Source organism: Podarcis cretensis (genome assembly GCF_951804945.1).
Source record: "Podarcis cretensis genome assembly, chromosome: 4".
Taxonomy (NCBI): domain Eukaryota; kingdom Metazoa; phylum Chordata; class Lepidosauria; order Squamata; family Lacertidae; genus Podarcis; species Podarcis cretensis.
In genome coordinates, this window is record NC_137173.1 from 85500109 (window position 1) to 85527257 (window position 27149).

Below are 27149 nucleotides of genomic sequence, written 5' to 3' on the forward strand. Positions count from 1 at the left end.
CAAGTGCATCAGTGCTTTATGAATTATACAGTCAGCCTGTTTTGAACATTAGCTGGGATTTTAAGAATTTACACAAAGAAACCTCATCAAACTAGTAATCCTCTGGGTTTTCCCCCCAGCTCAAATCAATATTACAGAGCAAGGAATGATGTTGCAGTGTAAAGTGGATTCACTCAATTGACCCAAACAGCATAATACGTCTCAGCAAGACAAACCACAATTAGCTTGTCCCATAAAATGAGGGTAATGAGTAAATCCTTTGTAATGTTGCTTCTCACTCTCTCACATACAAAGGCATAACAAAGTCCTGAATTAAAAATCAATTGAATGCAAATTATCTTTGAATCCACTGTTTCAGCTGTTAACCAAGGAAGGAGGTATGATGGCCAAACCTTGCAGAGGCAGACAAATCAAAATCAAAATATATTTAGGCGTAAAGTGCACAGCACTGTAGAAGTTTGAAATCAAAATAACTAGACCAGGGTGGTCCAAGGCATGGCCCTGGCAGCATCTGATAAACACCCCAGCCCTCCCAAAGCCTGATAAGAGAGACCCTGGGCTTTGGGAAGGAGGTGTGAGGGCTTTGATAGGGCCCTAGAGTCCTTCCAGCTTTGGGAATGAAGTGGGAGGACTTTAGGACACCTGCCAGAGCCTTGTGCCTCCTTTCCAAAACCCATTACCTTACCAACTTTGGGAAGGCAGCACAAAGTCTGGGGAGGCGGGCGGTGCTCAAATTTTGGCCTTGCTTTCCCCCTCCCCACTTTAACATGTGACAAGACAGTTTGTGGCCCTTGGCTTCCATGTCAGAGTACTCTTGCGGCCCACTTGGCATGAAAAGCTAGGCCACTGTGACCTAAACAAATATGTCAGCTGAGAGAGTGGCAGCATTGGGTTTAAGGTGTGCCCATAGCTGAAGTGGCATGTAGCCTGTTGCCCAAACCTAACAGCTATGTTCTACCCTCTACTATCAGAAACAGTGTGCCACAGAATACCAGTTGATGGGATTTTCAGAGTGTTAAGAGTGTGAATGCGTACAGGACATATAGGCTTCCCATACGCCACTGTGAGTACAGGATGCTGAACTAGATAGGTCTTTGGCCTGATCCTATAGGGTCCTACTTATACTCATGTTTTGACATTATGAACCTCAGCAGGAGACAGACAAAAAAAGACTGGATCAAGAAGTATCCCAAAAGCTGCAAACATGTTCCTTCAGAGGAAGTAGGACTTGACCAAGAACTGGCTAAACACCATTTCCCTGAACCAGAGAACCATCTACATGCAGGAGCTCCATGTTCCCAGGAATAAGCTTCACTTTATTGCTCTCATCCAGTCTATTACTGAATCCAGGCACAAGTTCAGTACTTCTGCATCTTCCCCTGCCAAGTGTTTCTATCCTTATTATGTTCTCTTTAATTTCAATGTCAGATGTGTGTCCCTTTTAAACTTAACTGTAGCCAATAGAAACCAGTAAGTATACATATATAATATTTTTAGTCATCTTTTTAAGTTTGTCCTTTTTTATTAAACATAAACACAAATGAAAACAACAAATGTATCCACTGTATCTTAATTTGTTAACAACATCAGAAGATGTCAGGAAATACCTGTTAGTAGAAGCATTAAGATATCCATATTTCCTGAACTGGATCCGCCAAGGAGTCCTGGAAATAGTTGTATTGGTATAAATGATAAAGTCCCAACATACAGTATAAAAATGTTCTGGGTCTTCTAAGCCTTTAGAAACCTTTATATTATGGGTCACCTTTGGTTCTCTTTTCTGCAGTTGCCAGGCTCCCATATATTTAGAAGTGAGAGCCACAGGGTCATCTTTGACATGATTTATTTGGACTGATGAAACTTGTGTGCTGGTTAATAAAAATGGCATTTTCACTGCACTTTCGTATATGCTGTGCAGAGTTATGCCCCCTTAGCAAGTGTGCAGAGGCATACCATCTACAAAGCAAACAATTTACTCTAGTTTATTCTCTTTTTGTTCAGGGCATGTTCATACAAGTAGTTTCCTTCAAGGGCGAGTAGTCCCATAGTTCTTGGATGGTGCTCATGTGGATAAAAATGTGACCCCCCAAAAAATCATGAATACTGTACATCCAAGAAGCATTTACTGCAATCACAGAAACACTTTTTCAGCCACTGCACTGGCAGAAATTGCTGCCATCCAAGTCAGGCTGCCCCATTCACATGCTGTTACCCATGCAAGCATAAGCATGCTTATGGGACTGCACATGTCCTCCTTGTGGAAACCTCATTTCCCAGAAAACAAGCCCTCCAAAAAGCATAAAATCTGAGGGGGAGACTTACAAAGGTATGAACACAGAAAGGTATGTGTGTGTGTTATAGATATGAACATATTTTTAGTACCGCACACATGATGGTTCTAGCTAAATCCTCTTTCCTGTTAGCAATTAATTTTTTCCCCTGCCTGCTAAATAAAGTCATATTCCCTGCTGGTGGCAAATGATTGGTTTACCTACAACTCCAGGGGGTTTAGCTATCAGTCCCTTTAAGAAGCTTTGACAGTTTAACCTGCTGGGCTCACAGCACCCATGGGAGGGCCTTACTTGCAGTTTTACTTTCTGATGCTGCTGACCACCAATACTGACTCCATAGATAATGGATTTCAATAACAACCTCCTACAGGTTAACACTTTTGAGTAGCATCCATGATACTGCTTTAATTAAGTTAATACATGAAGGTCGCAGTTTGGTAGGAAGTTTTTAATAAATTTGGCAGCGCTTACAATAATAAAAAAAATGTGTGGCTCATCTGTACAGTAACTCCAAGATAAGTTTACCTACAGATATAATCCGATCTGCTTGTGGATTTATGGAATGCTTCAATTCCTTTTAAAAAGTAAACTATTACTTCTGCTTCCTAGAAATATGCACATTTCTAACAGAAAGTTTCGTGACAGATATGAAATGTATGATTCTGCCATGCTGGGTGCAGAATGGGTTTACCTGGTGCACAAAATAGACCACCTTCCACCACAGAGGGGAAGAAAAAAATTTTTCCTGCAAGGTGCATGAGATTAATGCTTCAACTTGACTTCAGATGCCAAGTGTTTAATATTAAACAGCTTTGCAGAAACGCAAGAACAGAACCCAAACTACTACTTTCTATTTTAAATAACTAATTCATGTATTTGAAAGGCAGCCATTTGTTACGTTTAGTTGGCAGACTTGACTTTAAAGCAAGCCTCAAACTGTCACATTTTTCCTTGGATGGTGTACTTTCAGAGAATGTACGTACTAAAAAAAATACATTCCTTTTGGCTGAGTACTTTACCTGCAAAGATACACTCAGAAATAGGGAAGGTATTTTTTCCTTACAATCTTAAACCTTGATAGGCAGTACAGAGGGTAGTAAGAAACCAGCATGGGAGCTATTTAATATACTTCTTGATTAACTCGTTGCCTGTCCACTTCTCCCACAGACATGTACTAACATGTCATGATCGTCATAATTCCCATCATCCCCACAGCTAGCACACAAGCTCCTTGATTAGTACACAACTCCCAGACGAGCTACTGCTAATGCTAAATAGCTCCCTTCAGTCTCCAGCTACTATACCTCAGGCTCCCAATTAAACATAATGTCGCTGATTAGCCATATTAGTCCAGACAAATTTCTGCCAAGGATTCTACTCTACTTATTTTCAGCAAAGCCTCCACTCCCACCACCCTCCAAAAAAAGGGGGGGGGGAGACCATGGAAGGTTAACAGTAAGAAAAGAAAAAACCACAATAAGGTGGTTTATTTAAAATCAAAGTCAGTATAAGGATTTGACATTGATACTAAATAATGATAACATGACATCGGGAGAAATAAAGCTCTCTTCTTCTTAAAAACAATTTTCAATTTCTGTTCAGATCGTCACATTTATTTATAAATTTGCTGTTGATAAAGCCTCATCAACTAAAAACACTAAATTTAATTGCTATTAGTTGGTTTAGCACACCAAACCAGTGCAGATATAAAACAATTGGACCCAAACACATGTACTCACTTTTCCAGTGATTCATCTCATGCAAAAAAAACCCTCCAAGTCAAGTAATCTGATTATTGTGCTTCCTTGGTGTGTGTGTGTGTGTGTGTAAATATATATATATATTCTGCCATGCTGGGTGCAATATATATATTGGAAGTAAGTCCCACTGAACTATCTGGTCCTTATTTCCAAGCAGACATATAAAGAATTACACTGTAAACCATTTTAGGGCAATGCTGATTCAGCAACCACTTAACATGTTCTCTCTGTTTACTACATTGACCATATAGACTTCTTAACCTTCTTTATAAAAAACATTAAGTAACAAGGTTTTTTGACAACATGACAAAGTCCAACCACTAAGCATTGTTTTAATTAGTTACATTATAATTACCAATTTATTTTATTATTTTATTAAATTTGTCCATCACTTTACCTTGCCCAGGGCGACCCAAAGCAACTTAAAACCAAACAAATAAATCCTACAGATATACATTAAAACCATGGGGGTGGGGGACACATTAAAAACATCCCACCAACTTCTAAAAAGCTACAGATTGTTAAAAGACCAAAAGGCCTGGTTATAGAGGAAATGTTTTTTCCTGGCACCTAAACATATATGTAGTGAAAGTACCAGGCAAGCCTCCCTAAGGAGAGCATTTCTCAAGAAGGGAGCCACCACAGAAAATGCCCATTCTCGTGTTGCCACCCTCCAGACGCAGAGTAGGCACATCTCATCTCAGATGATGAGAGCAAGGTCCAGGTTGGCTCATATGGAGAGGGATGGTCCTTGGCTCATATGGAGAGGGATGGTCCTTGAGGTATTGCGGTACTGAGCCTTTTAGGGCTTTATATAGGTCAAAACCAGCACTTTGAATTGGGCCTGGAAGCTAACTGGCAGTCAGTGTAGTCAAGCCAGGACTAGCACTATATGCTCAAACTATCTTGCCCCTGTTAGCAACCTGGCCACTGAATTCTGCACTAGCTGAAGTTTCCAAACATCTTCAGAGACGGTGTCATATATAATGTGTTGCAGTCATCTACCCAAGTGGTTACCAGAGCCTGGACAACAGACGTCAGGCTATTCCTAGCCAGATAGGGGTACGGCTGAAGCTGATGGAAGACACTCCAAACCACTGAAACTACATGAGCATCAGGAGTCAGCAATGGATCCAAAAGGACCCCCAAGATGTGTACCCACTCCATCAGATGGGGACAACCTCCAATCCATCCATCCAGTCTAGGTAATCACTCACTAACCAATGCTCAATTCTCTACATTCAAGAACGTATCACACTGAAACTTCTATAACCACTAACCAGAGCTACAGACAAAGTAGGGTTTAGTCATTTTATATTAAAAAATGGGGGGGGCTCCTTGCACATCCCTTGCTGTCTAGGCAAGATAAACAATAGTTTTCTAAAAGAAGGGCATCTATATCATTCTGTCTACTATCTTAGCAAGCTCAGATCACAAGTGTCCATGGGACCAGGGCAAAAAGGAAGCCTCTAAGAAACAAGAAGTGGGTATCAGTATTAATCACAAGAGCTGTGAGGTCTCCAGAAGTACAGAAAAGTTATTTAAACCAAAGGGGGCAAAACCCAATTACAAACCAAAAAAACCACAACAGTGAGAACTGCCAGTGAGGGGGAAAAACGGAGGATCTTGCCTGCTTGAGTAAGCCTAAACTAGAGCACTCATATAAGGGGGCAAGGGTACACCACAAGGTTTTATTTGCCATTCCTACTTGCATGGAATTATACGATAGTGTGGCATTAAAGCACACCTTGAAGTAAGAACAATGTTAGATAACCCAATTAAAGTTAGCTATGTAAGCAGGGTTGCCTGGTGGACACAATTTTTCCACCATAATGCTTCAGGGGAAGGTATTCTATCCCCTTCTCCTGAAAACAGCATGAACCAAATATGGAGACCCAACTTGTAACACACACATTTATCTAAAATCATAAATATGCCACATATGCAAGCAGTATACAATTTTTGAGTCTTAGAATGTGTTTGTAATTTGATAGTTCTAACAGTTTAGCTAAATACAAGTGTCAGAAAGTAGCTAATGATGCATGGTCTCACTATTTACTGAGTAAATGTGCATAGCAAAGCTAACCTTAGAGTCTATCTATTAATGGCAAATGAGAACAATTAGAATACACAATGGTTTTTTTAAAAAGATGAAATTTTGATAAGCTCTTCCCAGAGGTCCTCTCACCTTTGTCTACACTGATGCAATCCCATCTTAATTTACCTGATCATTAGCTTCCAGTTTGTTCAGCTGGAAACCAAAAACAAACACTAATTACTTTGACATCACAAAGTCAGAGCTGTCCTCACCATCTCCCCAGACAGCAGGGATAAATTATAAAGGGTAGCCATGATAATATCTTGATAAATGATGAGTCACATCACCTCTTTTGTCAATCATCCATGAGGGCTCACACATGATACCACTCAATCTCATTACTGTATCCTAGGGCTAGGAAGACAATACACACCAGGAGTCATATTTCAAACAGCAGGCCACCATGATAAGATGCAACTCAGTAGATGGTTGATAAATTCCCATTGGCTTTTTGTTTTAACATAACTGTCAAATACTTCTGCTGCTAAGTACTATGCAGACACGAAAGGCGAAAGTGCATGCTTAAAGCTACTGATTATTCCTTGGGAAAATATGCACGTAATATTCTTCTTTTAAAAAGAAAAGAAAAGTACAAAAGCATCACTTCGAATTACAACAAAGCTTACATTTTTTTATAAAAATACAATTTTGAAAGGCAAGCATCAAGACTTAGTGCTGTCATAGCTAGAGATCTCCTTCCTGAACATCTAGAAAATAAAAACTCAGGACAGACACAAACTGAACAGTTTCCATACTTTCTGCCTTTGAAGAACCATTTCCACTTAACTCATCTACCAAGGAACCCCACACAGGTTATGGGGCATGGACAGTTTGTTTGCGACACTGGTGAGGCCCACTGGGCTTCACCAGAGCTTTTGACTTGCCCACATGGACTAAGAATGTGACTTAGAACATACTGGATACTTTACAGCGCCTGTACATTATAGGGGATGATTAATAGAGGTGGGCAAGCTGTCTTTCATGAATGCCTACCCATTATTAGTCATCTTTCCATTGAGGAACCCCTGACAAGGTTCCCTGGAAAACAGTTGGAAAGCCACTGACCTTGACCTAGATCATTAGGTATCTATTTTTAAAAGGAGGAGAACAGCCAGAGGCCATGTTGTTGCATAATTACACTCCTTATTTATTCCCCAAGTCACAATTTAAAAAGTAGAACCCATACAGAGTGTATCCCTTAGCTTCTTTGAGCCAAGAATGTGTTATGCCTTAATGCAACACACCCATCTTTTAATTCGTCATCAAAATGACCCGTAACCAAGCTGTTGCATAAAATATTCTCACTGAACCCACAGTCTAAGCAGGGATGGCTAATCTTTTTTGTCTGAGAGGCATTTTCACAGTGGGCCAACCATCAACAATTGACAGATCTGATGATCAAGAAAGGGGTAAATCGCATCAGGACATTGGGCTAGTGATGTGTCATATGTACCCTTTTCTCACAAACACCCCCCCCCAAAAAAAAAAAAAAAATTGGTGGGAATTAAGAAAAAATTGCTTCTTCCGTTGCCATTTCTGGTACATTTCTGCAAACCCAGCAGACACACCGATGGTAACAGGTTACCAGGTAGATAGTACTGCTGAAGCATTTTCTGACACCACACTGTACAGATGCATTCTAGGCAAGCTGAATTTCATTGCTAGATGTTCAAGACCTGACATAGCTGTAAGCACTAACCTGCTTAGCAGACATGCCAACAATCCTACTGTTCAGGATTGGAAAGCTCTGAAGCGCATAGCCCACTTTTTGAAGGGGACTTTGCACTACAGACTGAGGTTCACAAGTCAGAAGACTGGAGGTCTTGAAATCTTTGCAGATGCTAGTTTCAGAAGTGACACCACGGATGGTACCAGCACTTCTGGAGTGTGCTACATGTACAACCATTGTCTGTTTGACTGGCTGTGCAAAAAGCAGACGACAGTAAGCCTAAATTCCTGTGAAGCAGAACTCAATGCCCTGTCATTTTCACTCATGGATTGCGAATGGTTGATGCAACTGTTTCAGGACATCAAGGTTTCTGTGAAATGTCCTATACAAGTTTATCAAGACAATAGATCCTGTTTGGCTTTACTGAACTCAGAGAGTTGCAAGCAAAGTACCAAATACTTGCAGATTAAGTTACATCGTGCAAGAGAGTGTATTCAGAAAGGACTCATTCAGGTGTCCTACATGCCAGGTAACAAAATTCCTGCAAAATTCTGTTGTCTAAGGTTGTTAACAGAGAACAACTTAAGGTTTATGTATGGAGGTTGCAATTGGGTTGAACCACAGATACTACAGGTTACACGGAAAGGGGGAGGATATTAGGATATAGTTCCTTCCATTCCACCTTAAAAGGGTACAAGCATGACTGTTGTGTATCACATGCCTGTTTACTCCCAGCACAGTCTGCTGGGAACTTCCGTTTATATATTGCTTTTGCTTTGCTGCTGTTTTTGCTGGAGTCAAAGGGAAGCAGACATGTTTTCCTTTGTTCCTGAATTATGCTGAATAAAATGCTGTAAATACTGCTTACACATGGCTCTGTCCGCCTCTTCCGTTGTGAGAATATTTATTCACTCTGCTGATAGAGCGTGCCGAGTCTCTAAACGTATCTGAGGCTCGTGTCACTGTTTGATGCTGTTCCAAGGGAGACTGGTGATCGCCCAGCTGCTGGCCGGTGGCTGGAGCCAGCTGGGGGCCTGTCTGATGCCCCCGTCTCCCCGGCAGTATCCCAACACTACACTCTCTTCAAAATATCCTAATATATTATGTAAGAAGTTAGTGGCAACCTTCACTGCTTCCTGAACTGTTTGCTCTGATATCCTTCTACAATAGTGAAACACGTTACCCATCAAAAATGAAAAGTATGGTAATCATTTTCAACATTGACATTACACAACAGGGGTCGCAACACTAATAACAGGCAAAATATACACACTCATTTCGTGAGCCCACCTCAATACAGTCTATCCCTTTTAAAAAGAGAAGTAGTTGGAATTTCATTTCTAGCTCCTGACATAGACAAATATTAAGTCTTTAGGATATTTTTCTACCACTTCAGCAAAAATCCCACAGTAACGGAATTTTTTAAAACGTAAGGAAAGTTAATCATAATAAAAGCAGCAAGGTCTTTAAAGCCATATAAAAATCAAACAACTTGGCAACAATTTTATCTAAAAGACTGATAAAATATATCCTCCTTTGCCTGGAGCCACAAGAACAACAAAGTAGGCACTATGTGGACCTCTCTGGAAAGAGCATTCCATAACTGGGGCACCACCACTAAAGGCTTCTCCATGTTAGCTGTGTGGTTTCAAAGTCGCACTCCATGGCAAATTGTAAATCAAGTATCTAACAAAACCTAGAAATTAAAAGTTAAATCCAAGGTGTCTCAGATGGCAGAGATTAAAATCAGAATAACTTAGGTAGTGTTAGAGAGCAAAATACCCTGTCTGATAATATTGTCTTATGCAGAAGTCAATGCAAGCTAGTTCCTTAACTTTCCCTAAGGACACCAGTAAGCAAAAAGAAACAGAACCTGAATAAGCCCAAAGTGTTGTATTATCTAGTGATCATTTTAAGAGCTATAAACTTCTAGTCTATGACAGCTAGTCACACTATTTAGGACAAATTAATGATACGAGTTACAGCTAGAATAAGAGCTTATCAAGGAATATATATTTGTGCTACAAACGGAATTACTATGGCTGTTTAAATAAAAATATTGTGAAGAAGAAGAGTATTTTTATAGAAAAATATTTTATATTAAAATATAATGAAGAGGTAAAGTGGGGCTTGCCATCATATTGATATGATAATTTCAGATATATAAATAATATTTATTTTCTCTTTCCCCTGACATAAATAAAAACTGGACACATGAAGATGAAAAAAGGCCTCCGTTTCAGAGAAATTTGTAAATAAGATTGCATGCCTCAGTCTAGTCCAGACAGTACATTCTGCTTCCACTTCAACATTCTAGCTCTTGCCAGAGCTCGTTGTCAAAACATTAGCTATTTAAGCTTCCCTTTTTAAAACTGCACCAGAAGCCAACAAATAGGACTTGGAAGGAACTAAAAGAGTTTCCACCAGCAGCTGCTATGAAGGACAAGTTGATAAGCATGAATAATCCAAAACACTGCTAAACTAAAGAAAACCAAAGTTGATTTTATTTATACATTTTTCCTTCAAGGAGGATAATGGTGTACATGGAGCTTGTCCCGTTTTATCTTCACAACAATCCTCTGTGGTAGAATTAGGCCGAGAGATGGTGAGTGACCCACTGTCCTCTAGTGAGCTTTATGGCAAAGCAGAGATTTAAAGTCTGGGGACACACATATGGAGGAAATAGATGGAAAAGCATATTAAGACCACTCTGTTGGTGCTGAGTTCACATCTTATTTATCTGTCCAAGATGTGCTCAAGAAACATGAAAGGCATCAACTAGGTAGCTCATCTGACAAATACAGGAGAAGAGGTCATAGAGGTGGTAAGGTAAAGGTAAAGGTACCCCTGCCCGTACGGGCCAGTCTTGACAGACTCTGGGGTTGTGCGCCCATCTCACTTAAGAGGCCAGGGGCCAGCGCTGTCCGGAGACACTTCCGGGTCACGTGGCCAGCGTGACATCGCTGCTCTGGCCAGAGCCAGAGCCAGAGCCGCACACGGAAACGCCGTTTACCTTCCCGCTGGTAAGCGGTCCCTATTTATCTACTTGCACCCGGAGGTGCTTTCGAACTGCTAGGTTGGCAGGCGCTGGGACCGAGCAGCGGGAGCGCACCCCGCCGCAGGGATTCGAACCGCCGACCTTTCGATCGGCAAGTCCTAGGCGCTGAGGCTTTAACCCACAGCGCCACCTGCGTCCCTTCTCATAGAGGTGGTAGAATATGAGAAGACTGCATCTACAGAGACAGCACCTCACATCTCAACACTGAGAAATCATCTTCATAAGCCAATAAGAGTAATATTGAATTTCCCTTCATAAGGCAATCATAAGCAATAAAAGAGAAGTTATTTTCAAAAAAGATTGAATTCTGTTCACACTGACGGCCAGTGCACAATAAAAGGTCCAAAAAGTTATATGCCAGTTCAGGAATTAAAGGAAAAATACATGGCCAAGACCACCTGCTTTGAGAAGCCTGAAATTAATGACACAGCTTTATATTTCCAATGAGAACATGGTAACAGAACAACCTGATCCTTCAAGAACTGTAAATCAGGCTGGTCCATGTGAACCATTAATTGATTGACACAATGGGCTGAAATGAAGACCACTAGAAGAATGACTTTGTATAACAGCCAATGGAGATCAGAGACTCAAAAAGTTTTTTCTCCATCAGGGAAGCAAACACAATAAACATCTCATTGGGGACTATACAGCAAGTGATGAGGTATCGTATTTGCCAATCCTCAAAGAAATTTAACAAACCTTGGCCATGTGTTTAGAGAGGAAAGAGCTGAACCACACTTAGTCAAAACCTGGCTTAGCTCAATGCAGTGTGGCAATAAAAAAAACCAGGGAGGAGCAAAGATCTGTGAGCTGCTCTCCTGGATCCTGGGCTTGGAAATAAACAAAGGTAATAAATTGAATGGACTGAACAGGAGTCAAATAGGGTTTCTCCAAATCAACCATAACATCCAAGGAATGCTGCTATGCTACTATGCATGGGTGAGGAAGATAGATGGCGTGCTCCTATTATCCCAGGACCTATTGGGGGTCTACAGGGGACTGTTTTTATTTTAAACAGCAAAGAACCTATGAAGACGCAGGAACAATATAGAAGGTACTACCCTACTTAAAATCAAACTCACTGGGATGATGTCTGAATGACACAACTGTCATTTCCACTTAATAAACACAAGCTTCTATATACCATTAATTCTGGGTGATCACTCCTAATTTTTCCTAAGCAAACACTCACATCAAATTACACAATTACTCTCCCACCCCCACTCCCAAAATAAAAGGAGAGCGGGGAAGGAATATTCACATCTGATTATGCTTCTATCTGCATTTGAGGACAACTGGTTTCATGTGTATTTAAAACACATATTTTCAATTCTGCACTGGATTTCTATTGAGTTACGCAACTACTCCCAGATATGGAGAAGACCTATTCTATCTATTCTGCTGCTCACCATTTACACAATACTCCATACACGTGTTTATTTTCCAGCCAAAGTTAAAAACCTTAAGTCCCACAGATTTCAATGAGAAAAGGCTAAACAATCTTACTGTGTGATGGGGATAATTGTTTCATCAAGATGACATAATCTGCAATCCTAAACGTATTTGGATTTTAAAAAATTCTGTAGTACCTGAAGTCCTCACTAAGATGACCTACGAGGCTAAAGTCAACCTTCACTAAAGTAAACACTAATAATCTTTTACTCAACCAAAATTCCTGTAATTACTTTCCCATGGGATTTTCAAGTCATTTATAGTTTATTACATTTTAAGGATACGGAGTCCCTGCTGTGTTAAAAATGCCAAATAAAATTATCCCTCATTCACTGCTTTATGCTATGACTTCTTTTCTTCCCATCCAATTAGTGTTACCCTGTTCTTTATGTATCATAAAAAATTTAACTACACGTATGTAAAACATAAAAGAAATGCTAGAGGTCTATTGTACATAGTAATACCACCAACACCATACTCATGGCAGAGGAAGAACTTTCATCCCAAAGACACTGTTTTTAATGGAACGCAAAACTTCAGACTGAAGTGCCTACCCTTCCACAGTCTACAAAAAAAGCAAGAAAATGCATTGCCTACATTAAATTATTCAAGCATGACAACTTGCAATCTTTTCTGATGAAGAGCACTATACAAATACTTTACGAAGCTTTAAATACTTTTATTTTTATAGTCAAATTAACCGTCAGTTGCAGAATAGCAAAAAAAAAAGGAATTTGAACCATTGCTAATGAAGACATTAACATTCCTTAATGACTTCTTCTCACACTTAACATTTTTATCCATCTCTCCACCTTTCACATATATTATCTCAGCAATTCTTATAACAATGCTATAAGGTAAAGGTAAAGGTACCCCTGCCCGTATGGGCCAGTCTTGATAGACTCTAGGGTTGTGCACTCATCTCACTCTAGAGGCCGGGAGCCAGCGCTGTCCACACACACTTCCGGGTCACGTGGCCAGCGTGACAAGCTGCATCTGGCGAGCCAGCGCAGCACACAGAACGCCGTTTACCTTCCCGCTGGTAAGCGGTCCCTATTTATCTACTTGCACCCGGGGGTGCTTTCGAACTGCTAGGTTGGCAGGCGCTGGGACCGGACGACGGGAGCGCACCCCGCCACGGGGATTCGAACCGCCGACCATGCGATCAGCAAGTCCTAGGCGCTGAGGTTTTACCCACAGCGCCACCCGCGTTGACCTATTACGTTGACCCATTACGTTGACCTACACGTTGACCTATTACGTTGACCTATGTTATAAGGTAGGTCAACGTAATATTTTTGCAGATGGAGAATGAAGCTGAGAGAGCTTTCCCCCCAGGCACCCAAATAAAGTTATGACGGAAACAAGACTTCCAACAACAACTTCCAGCTTACAGCCAATACACCACCCCTGTTGTCAAGTTATTAGTTTATAAAAGGAACACAGCATATTGTGCATGTGCTTAGGATGCACTGTGACCAGGGACACTTGATGATTGGAAAAGCCAATGTGGTGCCTTCCAGATGTCACTGGACTGCAGGAGGAGTGGGGAATTGGATACAGGCAGTAGGCTGGATTCTTACCCACCTCCCAAGTATCTAGCGGGCCAATTATGACAGGTGGATGGGACCAGGGGTTGGAGGTTGCCCACCGATGAACTACAGTTCCCACTACTCCTGACTACTGGCCACAATGCCTGGGACTGCTATTTGATTTTATTAAAAAGTGCCACCAAGTTACATTTTGGGTGTCACTTAGTGACACGTTATTAAACTGTACCCTAATATAATGGTGGAAACCTTTTTACTTTGGTGTTTGCATTTGAGGAGCTATCAATAGAAATCCAGCAAAATAATTTGCATGACAAGTACTTACCGCACTGGAATCAACATCACTGTGTATAGCAACCGTTTTAATACCCATCTTCTTGCATGTTTTAATTACCTAGACACGGGAGGAGGAAAGAGACAAAGCTGTTTTAAAACTAAACAGATAACTAAAGTCATAAAATAAAATAATTGCAATTTTGGAAGTTATACTTACTCTACAGGCAATTTCTCCTCTGTTGGCAATAAGAAGCTTCTCAAATGTCTGAAGGAGGGAGAAAAGATACAGCTAAGTCCTATGACTATATCAGCATTTGCACATTCTGTACATTTAGCTTCACTTGAGGAAATGAAGCACTTAACAATGGAGTTGCTAATCAAATTAAAATGGCTTTTATTTGATTTGCTGCTTCTTCACATACATTCAAATTGCCTAGGCATATGTAACAGGACAAATCTCTTAGCTGTTACTTAGGAGTAGGTTATGTGCTCATGTGTCCCCTTCCAGCAGCCTCTCCTACCTTAACCTTAGTTAAGAAATACACTGGCACCAACATTTATCTTATTTATCTTAAAACCCCAATTAGCAATGTCCATGGTTAATGTTGTTGAAGATGCATCATTTAGCAACAATCGAAGTTACAATCCTATACACATTTACAGTGGTGCCTCGCAAGACGAAAAGAATCCGTTCCGCTAGTCTCTTCGTCTTGCGGTTTTTTCGTCTTGCGAAGCAACCCTATTAGCAGCTTAGCGGCTTAGCGCTATTAGTGGCTTAGCGGCTATTAGCGGCTTAGAAAAAGGGGGGGAGCGAAAAAAATCGCAAGCCGTTTTCGTCTTGCGAAGCAAGCTCATAGGGAAATTCGTCTTGCGAAGCGCCTCGAAAAACGGAAAACCCTTTCGTCTAGCGGGCTTTTCGTCTTGCGAGGCATTCGTCTTGCGGGGCACCACTGTACCTGGAGTAAGGCTTATTGCACTCAAGGGGGTTTACCTCTGAGTAGACATGTCTAGGATTGCACTGTAAAACTGTCATAGGGAATTCACCGCTGGTAGGAAGAACGTGCACATGATCCCATTATCTTCTTTTGAGCTCTTAAATACTATCAAGGTTTCAGCCTCATTATGCATGCACTGGTTCCCAGCTAGCAGTAAAACAGTGGCACTACAGTCCAGCCAGTTTTGCTACATTTTTCTTTGCTGAAAGTTATATTGGTGCACTTTGCTGCCTCTTTATTTGTGTATACACAATCAAGCTGTATACACAATAAGGCTGAAGTCACACTACTTAACACAAGCAAGAGAAGCACCTGACTTCTGAACTGTGTTCACTTTTAAGCTTTTTCTTTTCCTGCAGAAATGTTATGGATTCCTCAAGAAGTTCACTCCAAGTAATTCAGTATATGCAAATAATTTTGATATATTGGAATTAAGCTGTGTGTAAAACTGGCAACCTTTTGGAGGGAATGACGGGCCCTGTCAGGCCTCCTCTTGCCATGTGGCCTACAGAATATTGAGGGGGCCCAGCCGCCTCATTAAAAATTGGGGGGGGGGGGCCTCAGCACCCAAAGCCCCACAGATATGGCACCCCTGTGCAATGGCAAATCACAATGACGGCAAGCACAGATCACAAATCAACTCCTAACTATTATTTATGATCCTGACTCATTGCCACCAAACAAATTATGGCTAGAGAGAACCTGGTGAGTTTCAGGCACACGTTCAAAATAAGCCATCGTGTTGATAATGTTCGCTGAAAGGCATCAGTTCACAGTCCGCAGCCATAAAAAGGTTTTGAATTTTAGGCTCTTTAAATAGGTGGAGATACTGACTCAGTAAAATACTAGATAATCCCATTGTACAAGCTATCATTTTGGGGGGTGGGGGAGGGAAGCAGAAAGCTTGCCAGTAGCAAACACAAAAGACAGCTTAGTCCCAAGATGACAGTGGAGAAAAAGCACAAAATAGTATCATCCACAACTACCGGTATATTGTCGAATCAAGCATGCTCAAGCTTTGCTACAGGTGATACTAAGGACTTTCAATACTTACCTTTTCATTTGGATCATACGATGTTGAGTGCAACCCACGAGAAGTGATAAGGTACCATCTCCATTTTGAAAGTTGTGCAATACACTGTAAAATAAGAAAGACGACAAGTATAGGTGATTAAGACATTTAAAGCAAATTACCAGCATAATACAACAATGAAAGAAAACAACAACATGGCATCCATTTGGGTTTTCAGCAATTCCCACTGCAGCTTCCCATACCAAATCCCATGCCATTCCAGAGGTTTCTCAAGCCATCAGTAGTAGCTTTCCAGGGGGACACAGGGGCTGCAGGAGTGGGATAGCTCCATTCCATTCATGGAAATCCAGATCTAAGCCATAGTGGCCACTGACATGTAAGCATCCTGACCATTACTAGGCACATTTAGCAGTAGCAAACTAGGTCTGGAAAAAGTGAAAAGAAATGAGAAAGAAGCCTGAAATACAAATTATATATACTCTGCCCAGGGAGGTCACCTCAGTGCCACAGACAGACAGACAGATGCCAACAGTTCCGGTTCCAATAAGGCTTTCGAAACAGTATTAGCAATGCAGCAAGCATCTTTATTATGGTGTTCCTTGTCAAGTACAGTGGTACCTCAGTTTAAGAACTTAATCCGTTCCGGAAGTCCGTTCTAAACCCAAAACTGTTCTTAAACTGAGGCGTGCTTTCCCTAATGAGGCCTCCCGCCGCCGGTGCCCTTCCACCATTCGGATTCCATTCTTAGACCAAAGTAAAGTTCTCAAACCAAGACACTGTTTCCGGTTTTGCAGAGTTTGTAAACCAAATCATTCCTAAACCGAACTGTTCTTAAAGCGAGGTACCACTGTACTCTTTAACCTATGTTCTGTGCTGCATTTATCAATTCAAGGTTCTAAATTTCTTGCTGTGCAAGCAGTCAGGGAAACCATCCTTCTAGATCAGGGGTAGCCAATGTGATGCCTTTCAGATGTTGTGGACGACATCTGTAATTCCTGACCAATGACATGCTGGCTGGGGCTGATGGCAGCCCTAGTCCACAACATCTGGAGGGAAACACATCCAATGGGATGGTTTCCCTAGATAACTACCGAACGTCACTTCTAACAGTTCTGCCACTTTAAGACCAAGAAACAAGACAAATTAAAGGCCGGCATTTTTGTCACTTAGCCACGAAGAACAATGGGTAAAGATAAAATGGCACACACAGAGAGAACCCTATTAGGCATTCCCCTTGCACTCTTTCCGAACTCCAATGTTTCACCTACTCTAAAATTCTTCAGAGAAAATATTAAAAAACCATTTCTCACCAGGCCTGTGAGGAAGCTTGCATACCCTTCCCAGAGAAAAGGTTACAATGCATTTACCACATGATTAAATAATAAGACCAAAGGATGGTTTACACAAACAGGTAAAAAAAGTGTTATCCTTTGAAAGACACAGGAGAGCAGAAAGAATGAAAGGTAATAAGCTTCTTTGATGGCAGAAGTTAAAGCACAAGCCACTGTAGGGAAGTCTTTCTTCCACTAGATATGAGGGCTAGCAGCACAAGACACAGAGGCTGTATAAATTCCTATTTTAATTTGGTTAAAGAAAAAGGCAGACAAAAAGTTTATTATTCAGGTTGAAAACTACTATGATAAACCACCAATTATTTTCACCATTCCAAGACCATGTCTAAAGATTAGCCAGTTGTTCCATTTATATCATCTTAATCTGATCATATTTTTATTGTGATTAATAATACCTTATATATTTGGGTTTATACCAGTTCTCTAATTTGTTAAGATCATTTTATACATTCATATAACAGAGTATCAGCCAGGCAACATTCAGACAGAGAGCGTGTGACTTTAACACAAAAGCAATTATTCAAGCCAACACTGAAAAAACAGTGCAACTAATGTGAATGAACAACATGCCTCAGGATAAACTATTTTTTAAGCAGGGGTGAGAAACCTATAGCCCTTCAGTTGTTGAACTCTGCTCCCATCAGTTCCAAGCAGCAGCCACGATCAGGAATTATGCAGATTGTAGTCTATAGCTACAATAACACATAGAGGGCCCTAGGTTCCCCATCAGTTTTAAAGAATGAAATGCTAACCAACTAAACAGAAAATGTTTTATTTTAAAACCATTATAGTCCTGGCTGTAAGTACCACTATTCAAATTTGCATTATGCAGACTCTTGCTGCATTCTTGCCAGTGTTAGAAATTAGCTAGGCGCTAGGCATATTTTGCTACTGGTACAAGATCCAATTGCGAGCAATTGGTTGCCAGGTTGGCGACTGACATCTCCATCTGGTTGGTCCCTCCAGCTTTCTTAGGCAGGTAAACAGAAGGTAAGCTTTTTGTTGCATTTATATCCCACCTTTTTGTCCAAGAAATACATGGTTCACACCCCTCTTCAGGTAATCCTTACAACAACCCTGTGAGGTAGGTTAAGAGGCTGGGATTGGCTCAAGGTCATTCAGGGAGCTTCATGACTGAGCAGGGATTTGAACTCTGATCTTCAGGTCCTAGTCTAACACTCTAACACTACACCACACTGACTTCCTAGTGTATTTCTATTTGGGGCAGCTATATCAATTAAGTAGATAAATAATATGGAGAAAGCAAGATGTCACTTAGAGTGACTGTTTACACCAGCAAGACTTGCCCTCGGGTATACCGGGATTCAGGACACTGGGACCTACTATTTGTCTTGTTCTGTCTGCTCCTTCCATTTTATCCTAACAAACCTGTAAGGTAGTTTAGGCTGAGAGATAGTGACTGGCCAAAGGTAACCCAGTGAGCTTCATGGCCAGGTGGGGGTATGAACCCAGCCTCATGCCCCCATCTACACTATACAGTACATTAAAAGCTGCATCATGCCACTTTAAACAGTCACTGCTTCCCCCAAAGAATCCTGGGAACTTTAGTTTAAGGCTGCTGAGAGTTGTTAGGAATCTCCTATTCCCCGCAGAGAGCTCCAATTCCCAGAGTTGTTTAACAGGAAACTACCTTTTTCCCAGGGGACGCAGGTGGCGCTGTGGGTTAAAGCCTCAGCGCCTAGGACTTGCCGATCGAAAGGTCGGCGGTTCGAATCCCTGCGGCGGGGTGCGCTCCCGCTGCTCGGTCCCAGCGCCTGCCAACCTAGCAGTTCGAAAGCACCTCCGGGTGCAAGTAGATAAATAGGGACCGCTTACCAGCGGGAAGGTAAACGGCGTTTCCGTGTGCGGCTCTGGCTTGCCAGAGCAGCGATGTCACGCTGGCCACGTGACCCGGAAGTGTCTCCGGACAGCGCTGGCCCCTGGCCTCTTAAGTGAGATGGGCGCACAACCCCAGAGTCTGTCAAGACTGGCCCGTACGGGCAGGGGTACCTTTACCTTTTTTTTTTACCTTTTTCCCAGGAAACTCTGATCCAGATCTGACTCCATTCTTGCATTCAGACTGAATGGAACTGGAAAAGAGGAAATTAAATAGCAGAGCCAAAGTGGTACACAGATTGTCTCAAACCCAACCAGCTGCTGTAGAGAAAATTTTTAAAGGTGTATGTCATAGCAGCCTCAGTGTTGAACAAATATTTCTGCTCCTGTAACATCTGCAGTCCTGGGGAATCGTAATGAATGGATATTGGCAACCAAATGCAGAGATTTATGAAGATAATATTGGTATAACAATGACCTTCTGGCCTTACAACCAGGAAAGGAAAAGTACCAAATCTACAGTTAAGTTTACATTGATATCAGAAGTCACATGTTTCATTTTTAAGTATTTTACTTTGCTTGCTTGCTTTTTTTTTCTCCAGGAAAAAATATATATAATTGACTCCAGAGATGTTTTTCACCCATGGCAACTTCCCTTTCTAAATATAAAAATATATATATTCAAGAATCAGAAGAGAAGTGCAACCTTAATACATGTGGGACTTGATGCAAGCTGCTTGGCTTATAGTAGGTGTGTCTAACCTGTAGCTCTCCAGATGTTATTGTACTCCAACTCCCATTATCCCCAGCCAGGACTGCCAACGGTCAAGGATGAAGAGACTTGCAGTACAAAAACATTTAGGCAGCCACAGATTAGCAATCCCTAGTTTATAAAATTTAAAAGTATTTCATTCTCAAATTACGGCAGTTGTTTATATTAGCAGGCACATACATCTGTGCAGAATCTGGGTCAAATTTAAAAGCTTAATATTTGGTAATTTGAGCAGCTTTTTCTTCCAGAAAGTATGGATGTCTGTGCAAGAATCTTGTTAACATTCTAATAACCCTGCACAGACTTCTCTGGACTGTAGTATAAACAGCTCAAATTACCAAAGCAATTCTCAAAATCTTCTCAGCCAGTTTCCCATGTTGGTTCTCTTGTCTTCCCCTTGATTTTTTTATGTATATATTATTAAAATAATTTATATACCAGGTCTTATTTCAAGAAGAAATACCAAGGCAGTATCTATTCTATCAATGTAAGAAACTAAAGAATAATGATAGATTTGTACATTAATTTTCACTACAGTCTTCAAATTTCCAAAAAATACAAGTACACATACGAACCGTTCATTTCCAACACAGAAAGCAACCTCACAGCATGTTATCAGAAATCTCCTGGCACATATGACTGTATTCTCACGGGGATAATGCATTTTTAAGCTTGATATGTTCAAGACACTAGCAAACCTACCATCAGTCAAGTTGTAATTGTTACCTAAATGGATAATACAGATAAGCCCAACAGTTGATGAGCCATCTCAATAAATGTTCTCTCATTTCTTACAACAGACTTGCCTGTCTGTATCTTATTGCAAATATCCAGATAACATGCTTTACAACTTCTTCTTGTGAATGTGACATCCCATGCCAGCCTTGGCTCGATTTAGTTTTTATGTGTGTCAAGAAATTCCAGTTTGTTATTTGGTTTACATAGGGGAAATTAAACAAAAATACTTTTAAAAAATCTTCTAAAGCACTGGTGCTTGCAACAAAATGTTGCAATGTGGAGTGTTCCTATTCACTGTTCTAGTCAGTCAACCTTGCCTTCCTCCATGAATTTCAGTGTTAGAAACTCAGATATATCAGCTAATTGCCAAATGGCACCTTAAACCTAGGTTGCTGTCACCTCAACAGACTGTCTGGTCATATTTTTTTCCAGTGGATTACTACTACTACTACTATTGCTATTGCTGTTATTAATTTCTTTTCTATACCACTTTATATTTTAATGGGAAAAAATTTAAAGCAGTTTACAACACATTAAAAAATCCAACGATGGTGAATGAAGGTGGATGAGGGTCTGGATCAAAGCTTTCCAAACTTCTCATGTTGGTGACACCCTTTTTAGGCATGCATCATTTCATGGCAGTAATTCAGTTTTACTAGTAAATCAGAGGTTAAACTAACCCCTTTCCAGTCCTGGGAGGAGCACAGGGAGCATTTGTGTGACATACCTACACACTGCAGCCAACACATTAATGTGTCGCAACGCACAGTTTGGAAAGCTCTGGTCTGGACCCTTGAAATGTGAGCAATTTTGCATCCTACTTCCCAGTGCTAGGAAAGAAAAACTATCTGCCACTTGGCTCATGGAACCTTGATTATGAGCGCAAAAACAGAAGGCTGAGTCGCCATTTTGTCCTTTTTACAAAGATGAGCCATGCTGTGGTAGGGGAAGCGGCAGTTCGCTCCACAGCAGCGATCCTACTTTGGAGATGGGCAGGGAGGCATTTCTCCTCCTGCGCCCTCAACTCCAGCCTGATGGACTTGCGCTACAGTGGAGGAAGTATTTATCCTCCCGTGCCCTCAACGCCAGTGGCGGAAATTTTATTCCTGAGTCTCAGTCGCCATACATGGTGACAAGACTTCTCAAAGTGCTTGCATTCTGACAATCCCCAGTTGCAAAATGCGCCTGGCACCTGGCTAATTTCTCATGCTGCTACTTCATAACTGGAGTTGGTTCATTGGCCTCATTCCACTGAGATTTAAGCATTCAACCTGAACTCCCTGCCCTTGGCAGAAAAGAAGAAAAACTGGCCATCGCAGCAGAGCCATACCTAGGCCCAAAGTCTTATCAAAGCCAGTTAGTGTTAGCGCTAACCCCAGGAGGGATGCACCACCCTGAAAAGTAATCCACTCACGAATTTTGCTGCCACACTGGTGGCATAGCAGCAGAAAACTTTGCTGCACACCAGTCAGATGGTGATGTTGGGCACCAAGCCAGTGACAGGACATCTGCATATGGTTGCAAGTGGACCATTTGCAGTCACAAAACTGACCTGGTACCTGGGGAATTTCAAACACTGTCCATTATACTCCATTCCTCCTCTCCCCCAGTTTTGCATTCCACCACCCTCACACTACAACAGTCAACCACCATTACATACTTGCTAAGCACACTCTGTATTTACTGGGCTCTTAGAAAGGGGAACAAATTGAGGAGAGGTTCCCTAAGATTGTTTTGTATTTCTGCAGAGTATCTGTACTTATGCAAACCTGCCAAAACCTCTCTATTGTGAATGGATGGTGCCATATTAGCTAGCTAAGTGTGGCTCACTCACATGAACATCAAAAATGGAGATTACTTATTTCTTGCCCAGGAATCCAATCTGCATCACACATTATAATATTGACAAACAGCTGTATTTTTCCAAACTTAACATGTCTATGAATTCATCAACTGCAGAAAACACAGTTTGCAACCAGCACCAAATTTAGTGTGGTGTGGGCGGTTCCCCTGCACAGGGAAGTGAGCTGAGGGCGTACAAAATAATAGTAGTAGTAGTAGTAATAGTAATATAAAACCTATATTTATATGGGTAGCTACTCAAAGTTAGGCCCTGGTCAGATGGGCGATTGAGTTGTTGCAACTATGACAGAAGGCAAAGGGGGTATCTGGGGGAGCACCAAATTTTGTCCTTGCTCAGGGAGCCATATTACCCAAGTCCGCCCCTGTTGCTTTTCACAAGTAAAAGTGGCTAACTACCAGGGAGACTTGGTACATGACTTGTTCCTTAACTAAATGATCAGAGCATACTGAACCTGTTTTCTTGTCAATCCACAGGCACATACAATGACACCATTATGCTACACAATGTAGTTAGGATTTGGGGACAGGAACTGTCATTTTGCCATAAACACTGCACAGTAATATTCTTCCTTGTAAAGATTAGACCAGCTTACAGAGGCTCTAAATAGTCTCCCAATCACATCTTCAACAATACAAAATCACTGGGTGCTCCCAGACCACTCACTAGGCTAGTGATAGGAACATAATACTGCCTCCCAGCAGCTCCTAACTTGGCAAGTACAGTACATGAGACCAACATGAGTGAGCATTATCAGAACTCATTAAGGGAGTGTCCAAAGCAGGGGCAGGTCAGCAAATCAGACTGAGAAAGGAGAACTGAGGATCTCCCAAGATGCTGCAGTGGAAAATACACAGGCAAAGGTATGTTTTCCACACAGCAAAAATAACTGCAACAGTGGAACCCATTAGACCAGGGTTTACCAAACTTGGGGGGGGGGGGTTTACTACAATTCCCATCATCCCTGACCACTGGTTCTACTAGCTAGGAATAATGGGAGTTGTAGTCCAAAAACAGCTGGAGACCCGAGTTTGATAAACCCTGCATTAGACCCTGAAAAAGGTGCAAGGTATGGGACTCAATATGGGCTTATACCCCCATGACTGTTTTGGACTAAAACAAAATTCAATCACAGATATTGCAGCTTCTTGTCCAGCTTGGCCCCTACAGGTATGGTGTGGCAGCACAAACCTGAAAGAACAGGACTGGGCTAAGCAGGCCTACCACATCCCTGTAGTTTTATACATTACCTTTTCATAGTTACTAGCCTTAACTTGCTTGCAACTACCAAACTGCTACAGGTTAAATGGGTGGTTAATGCTCACTGTGTTTTATATTGTACAGTCAGTGTTGTATTGGCCTCTGATAAGCCTCTAACTGAGCATTTAGAGCTAGTTATGTTAGGTGACAGTGGTAGTTTAATTCAGATTTATGCAAAGCAGGCAATTTGAGATTTATGGAGATAAATGCACCCTTTCAACTGCTTCAATGTGAACTTTAATTTTTAACTCTAACTGAAATTAAACATTTACCTACCTAACCTGTAATTTAAGGTTTAATTTTAACAGAAGACAGGCTTCAAAACACTTCATAAGCATGTTAGCTATTGTGGCAGACCTTCTTGAGACTATTTAAGGCAAACAAGTTAACAGACTCAATTACAAGGCATGTCACACCTGTGTTTGGAGGAGAGAGACAAAGAGGACTGCCCTTTCTATTAGAACAGTCAGATAGTCATTGTTTTTTAACTCTCCATAGCAACTTGGATATTTTAAAAATCTAATTACCATGCTAAGTTATGAAATACTTAGTCAACAAAAACATATATATCTCAGCCATACTGAAATGGCAATGGTGGCAAACTAGTTGCAGTATTGTCCACATATCCATGTGACATCATCACATCACTGCATAAGCTTACTAGCAAAAGAAGTAATGGCCATCTCATTCTCCTCCTCCTCATCCAGATCAGACACTGCATTAAAGATTGAGGGTTGTTCTTACTCTTTAAAGAACAGCTGAAAACTGTATATACCACACATATTATAGTATACATGAATACAGACAAATTATTAAGAGAAATTCTGTGCATACAAGTACAAAGATGTGAATAATTTTTCAATAATTGGCCCTCAGTATTATTCCTGCACCTGCTTTATAATTCTCATTAAAATGTATTTGGATAGTACTGTTAGAATGGGACATACAAACACTTGTAGAAAGCATGAAAACTCAAAGTATGACGTAACACCTGAACTGAAGAAGTGTCATGCCAGAACAAACTTTCAGTATGGATGAACAATATGGGGTTTTGTGCTCTCTCTATAAAAAGCAATTACAGGGATACTAAATTATGAATATCCTGTCTTTTTTTTTTAAGTCCACCTTCCGTAGGATGGTGCAACAAGTGCCTCTGGATCCTTCACTCTTGAATTTTCTCTGAGCAAACAAAAAGTCATTTAGGGCAAGCATGATGCTATAGTACTTAGTTCATTTCAATATCACTTTCCACCTATGTTAGTCAAAAATTCCTTAGGATAGGGCTTCAATACAACACAGGTCTTTGTTGATTATATGGACTTCAGAGTAGCCAAAGATGCAAGTGATTATGACAAATTCAAAATCCAGGTCAAAAACTGCAGTGTCTGCCTACCTGACTGCCATATGTGCTGTGCCCTTCACTACCTCTGCACACACAGTTAGCCAGAGCAAAAGAGAAATTAGTATATTGGCCTTCAAGGGTGTGATGCCTAACATTCGAACCCACAATAACTTTTGGAACCATATTATAACATTCCTCAGCCTAAGCATTAGTTCATATGCTCTTAAACATATGCAGTCAAGCCATAAGGTAAGGCAAACATCCTCTCGGAGGAAGGTGACACCATTCACAAGGGCGCCTATGCTACTCCAAGCGCTGCCTCTTGCACAGGATTGTCTCCGCGTTTGACACGCATCACCACACAGGAGCATCACAAAGGACCCTCTTTCGCCGTGCTCTTAGCGAAGGAGCTTCCCAAACGCGGGTAGGTGGGGAGGAGACGACGTCCAGCGCCTTCGCTTGCCAACCCCTTTACCCGCCGCGCATTTCAAGCCCATAGGTGCGCAGCTGCAACATGACGAGGCAGGCGTGACACGGGCACTTGCGCGGCGCCCGCAACCTCCATGCTGACGAGAGAGACACGCTTGCAAACCCAGAAGGAGAGCTGTGCCCTTGCACTTAACCCTCCGCGGGCGCGCAAACATCCCAGGCCCAGTTCGTGGGCGCTTCAGCCAGCGCATGCCGGGACGCCGGGGCAGGGGGAGCCCTCCTCGGGCAGGGGCGCTGGAGCCGGTTCGAGGGGACGAACGCCTCGCCCCCTCAGGCTGGCTGCAGCTGCAGACTCGCCCGTCCCTCCCACCGCCCACCTGAGGGGGTCCCGCTCGGGCGCCTCACCGCTCGCGCCCCGAACAGCCGCTCCAGAGCTCCGCGCTGCTGCTGCTGCCGCTGCTGCCAAGCGCCCACCCGGCGCAGAGAGGCCGCCGCCGCCGCCATCATCGTCGGCTCAGCCTCCGGAGCTCTACCTCAAGCGGCCTACGGGCCGCCCTTTCACCTCGGCGCGTCTCGACCAATCAGGAGCCGCTCCGGCGAGCGAAAAGGCACACGCCTCCTCCCGTCCTGCCTCGGCTCGCGCGCCTCTCCTCCAATGAGGCGGGGCGACCGCTTCCCAGCGGAGAGGGAGGGGAGGGGTGCGCGGCGGCGGGGGTGCGCGGCCCGCGCCGCAGACAGAACGCGACGGAGGGGCGAATAAGCGCAATAGCTGGAGAGGAGGAGAACTCGTTTGGACGCAGCAGCAGCACCTGTATACTTGGGTGGTCAGGACCGCGCAATCTGCTTTCTCGCGCTTCGCCAACGCACACCCACCACCTCAAGCCATGGGCGTAGCCAGGATTTTTGTTGAGGGGGACAGGCCTTTTGTTGGGGTGGGGAGCAGAACCTCAGCTAGCTATGTATTTTTATTGATTTGTATTGATTTGCTACACCCATGGGGGCGCAGCTGCCTCCCCCTAAATCAAGTATATAAATAAAAATGCTTAACTAAAAGTGGAGATTGTTTTGACAGGTTTTTCTGAGCACCTGGGGTCAAACGAAAGTTAATTTAAAGCAGCTGTTGTTGACACATTTCATTCCAAATCTGCTAGGCAGAGCCAGACAAAGGATGATGACAGGAGGGTGTCCGTCCTGCCTACCCCACCCCCCACCCCCATAAATTCTGGCTATGCCCATTCCAGTCCTTATTTGCCATCGCGGCTATACCATAGTCAACGATCACAGAGCCTTACATCCAATTGCAGAGAAACTTGCCTGCAGTTCTCAACCAGAGTAGCTCACTTCTTGTTTTTTTATGGTATGGTGGCATCAGGA

General features: G+C 42.1%; 1 protein-coding gene across 1 annotated transcript in view; it reads right to left on the reverse strand.

Moving 5' to 3' along the window:
• The window catches only part of PCCA (propionyl-CoA carboxylase subunit alpha), a 222637-nt gene extending 196293 nt beyond the window's left edge, over positions 1–26344 (reverse strand). The window contains exons 1-4 of the mRNA XM_079972667.1: positions 26181–26344; positions 16207–16290; positions 14375–14422; positions 14207–14275 (exon numbers count right to left, since the gene is read on the reverse strand). Coding sequence (XP_079828793.1) covers positions 14207–14275; positions 14375–14422; positions 16207–16290; positions 26181–26282 — 303 coding nt within the window. The 5' untranslated portion in view covers positions 26283–26344. The remainder of the gene's footprint in view (positions 1–14206; positions 14276–14374; positions 14423–16206; positions 16291–26180) is intronic.
• Positions 26345–27149: the final 805 nt, after the last annotated feature.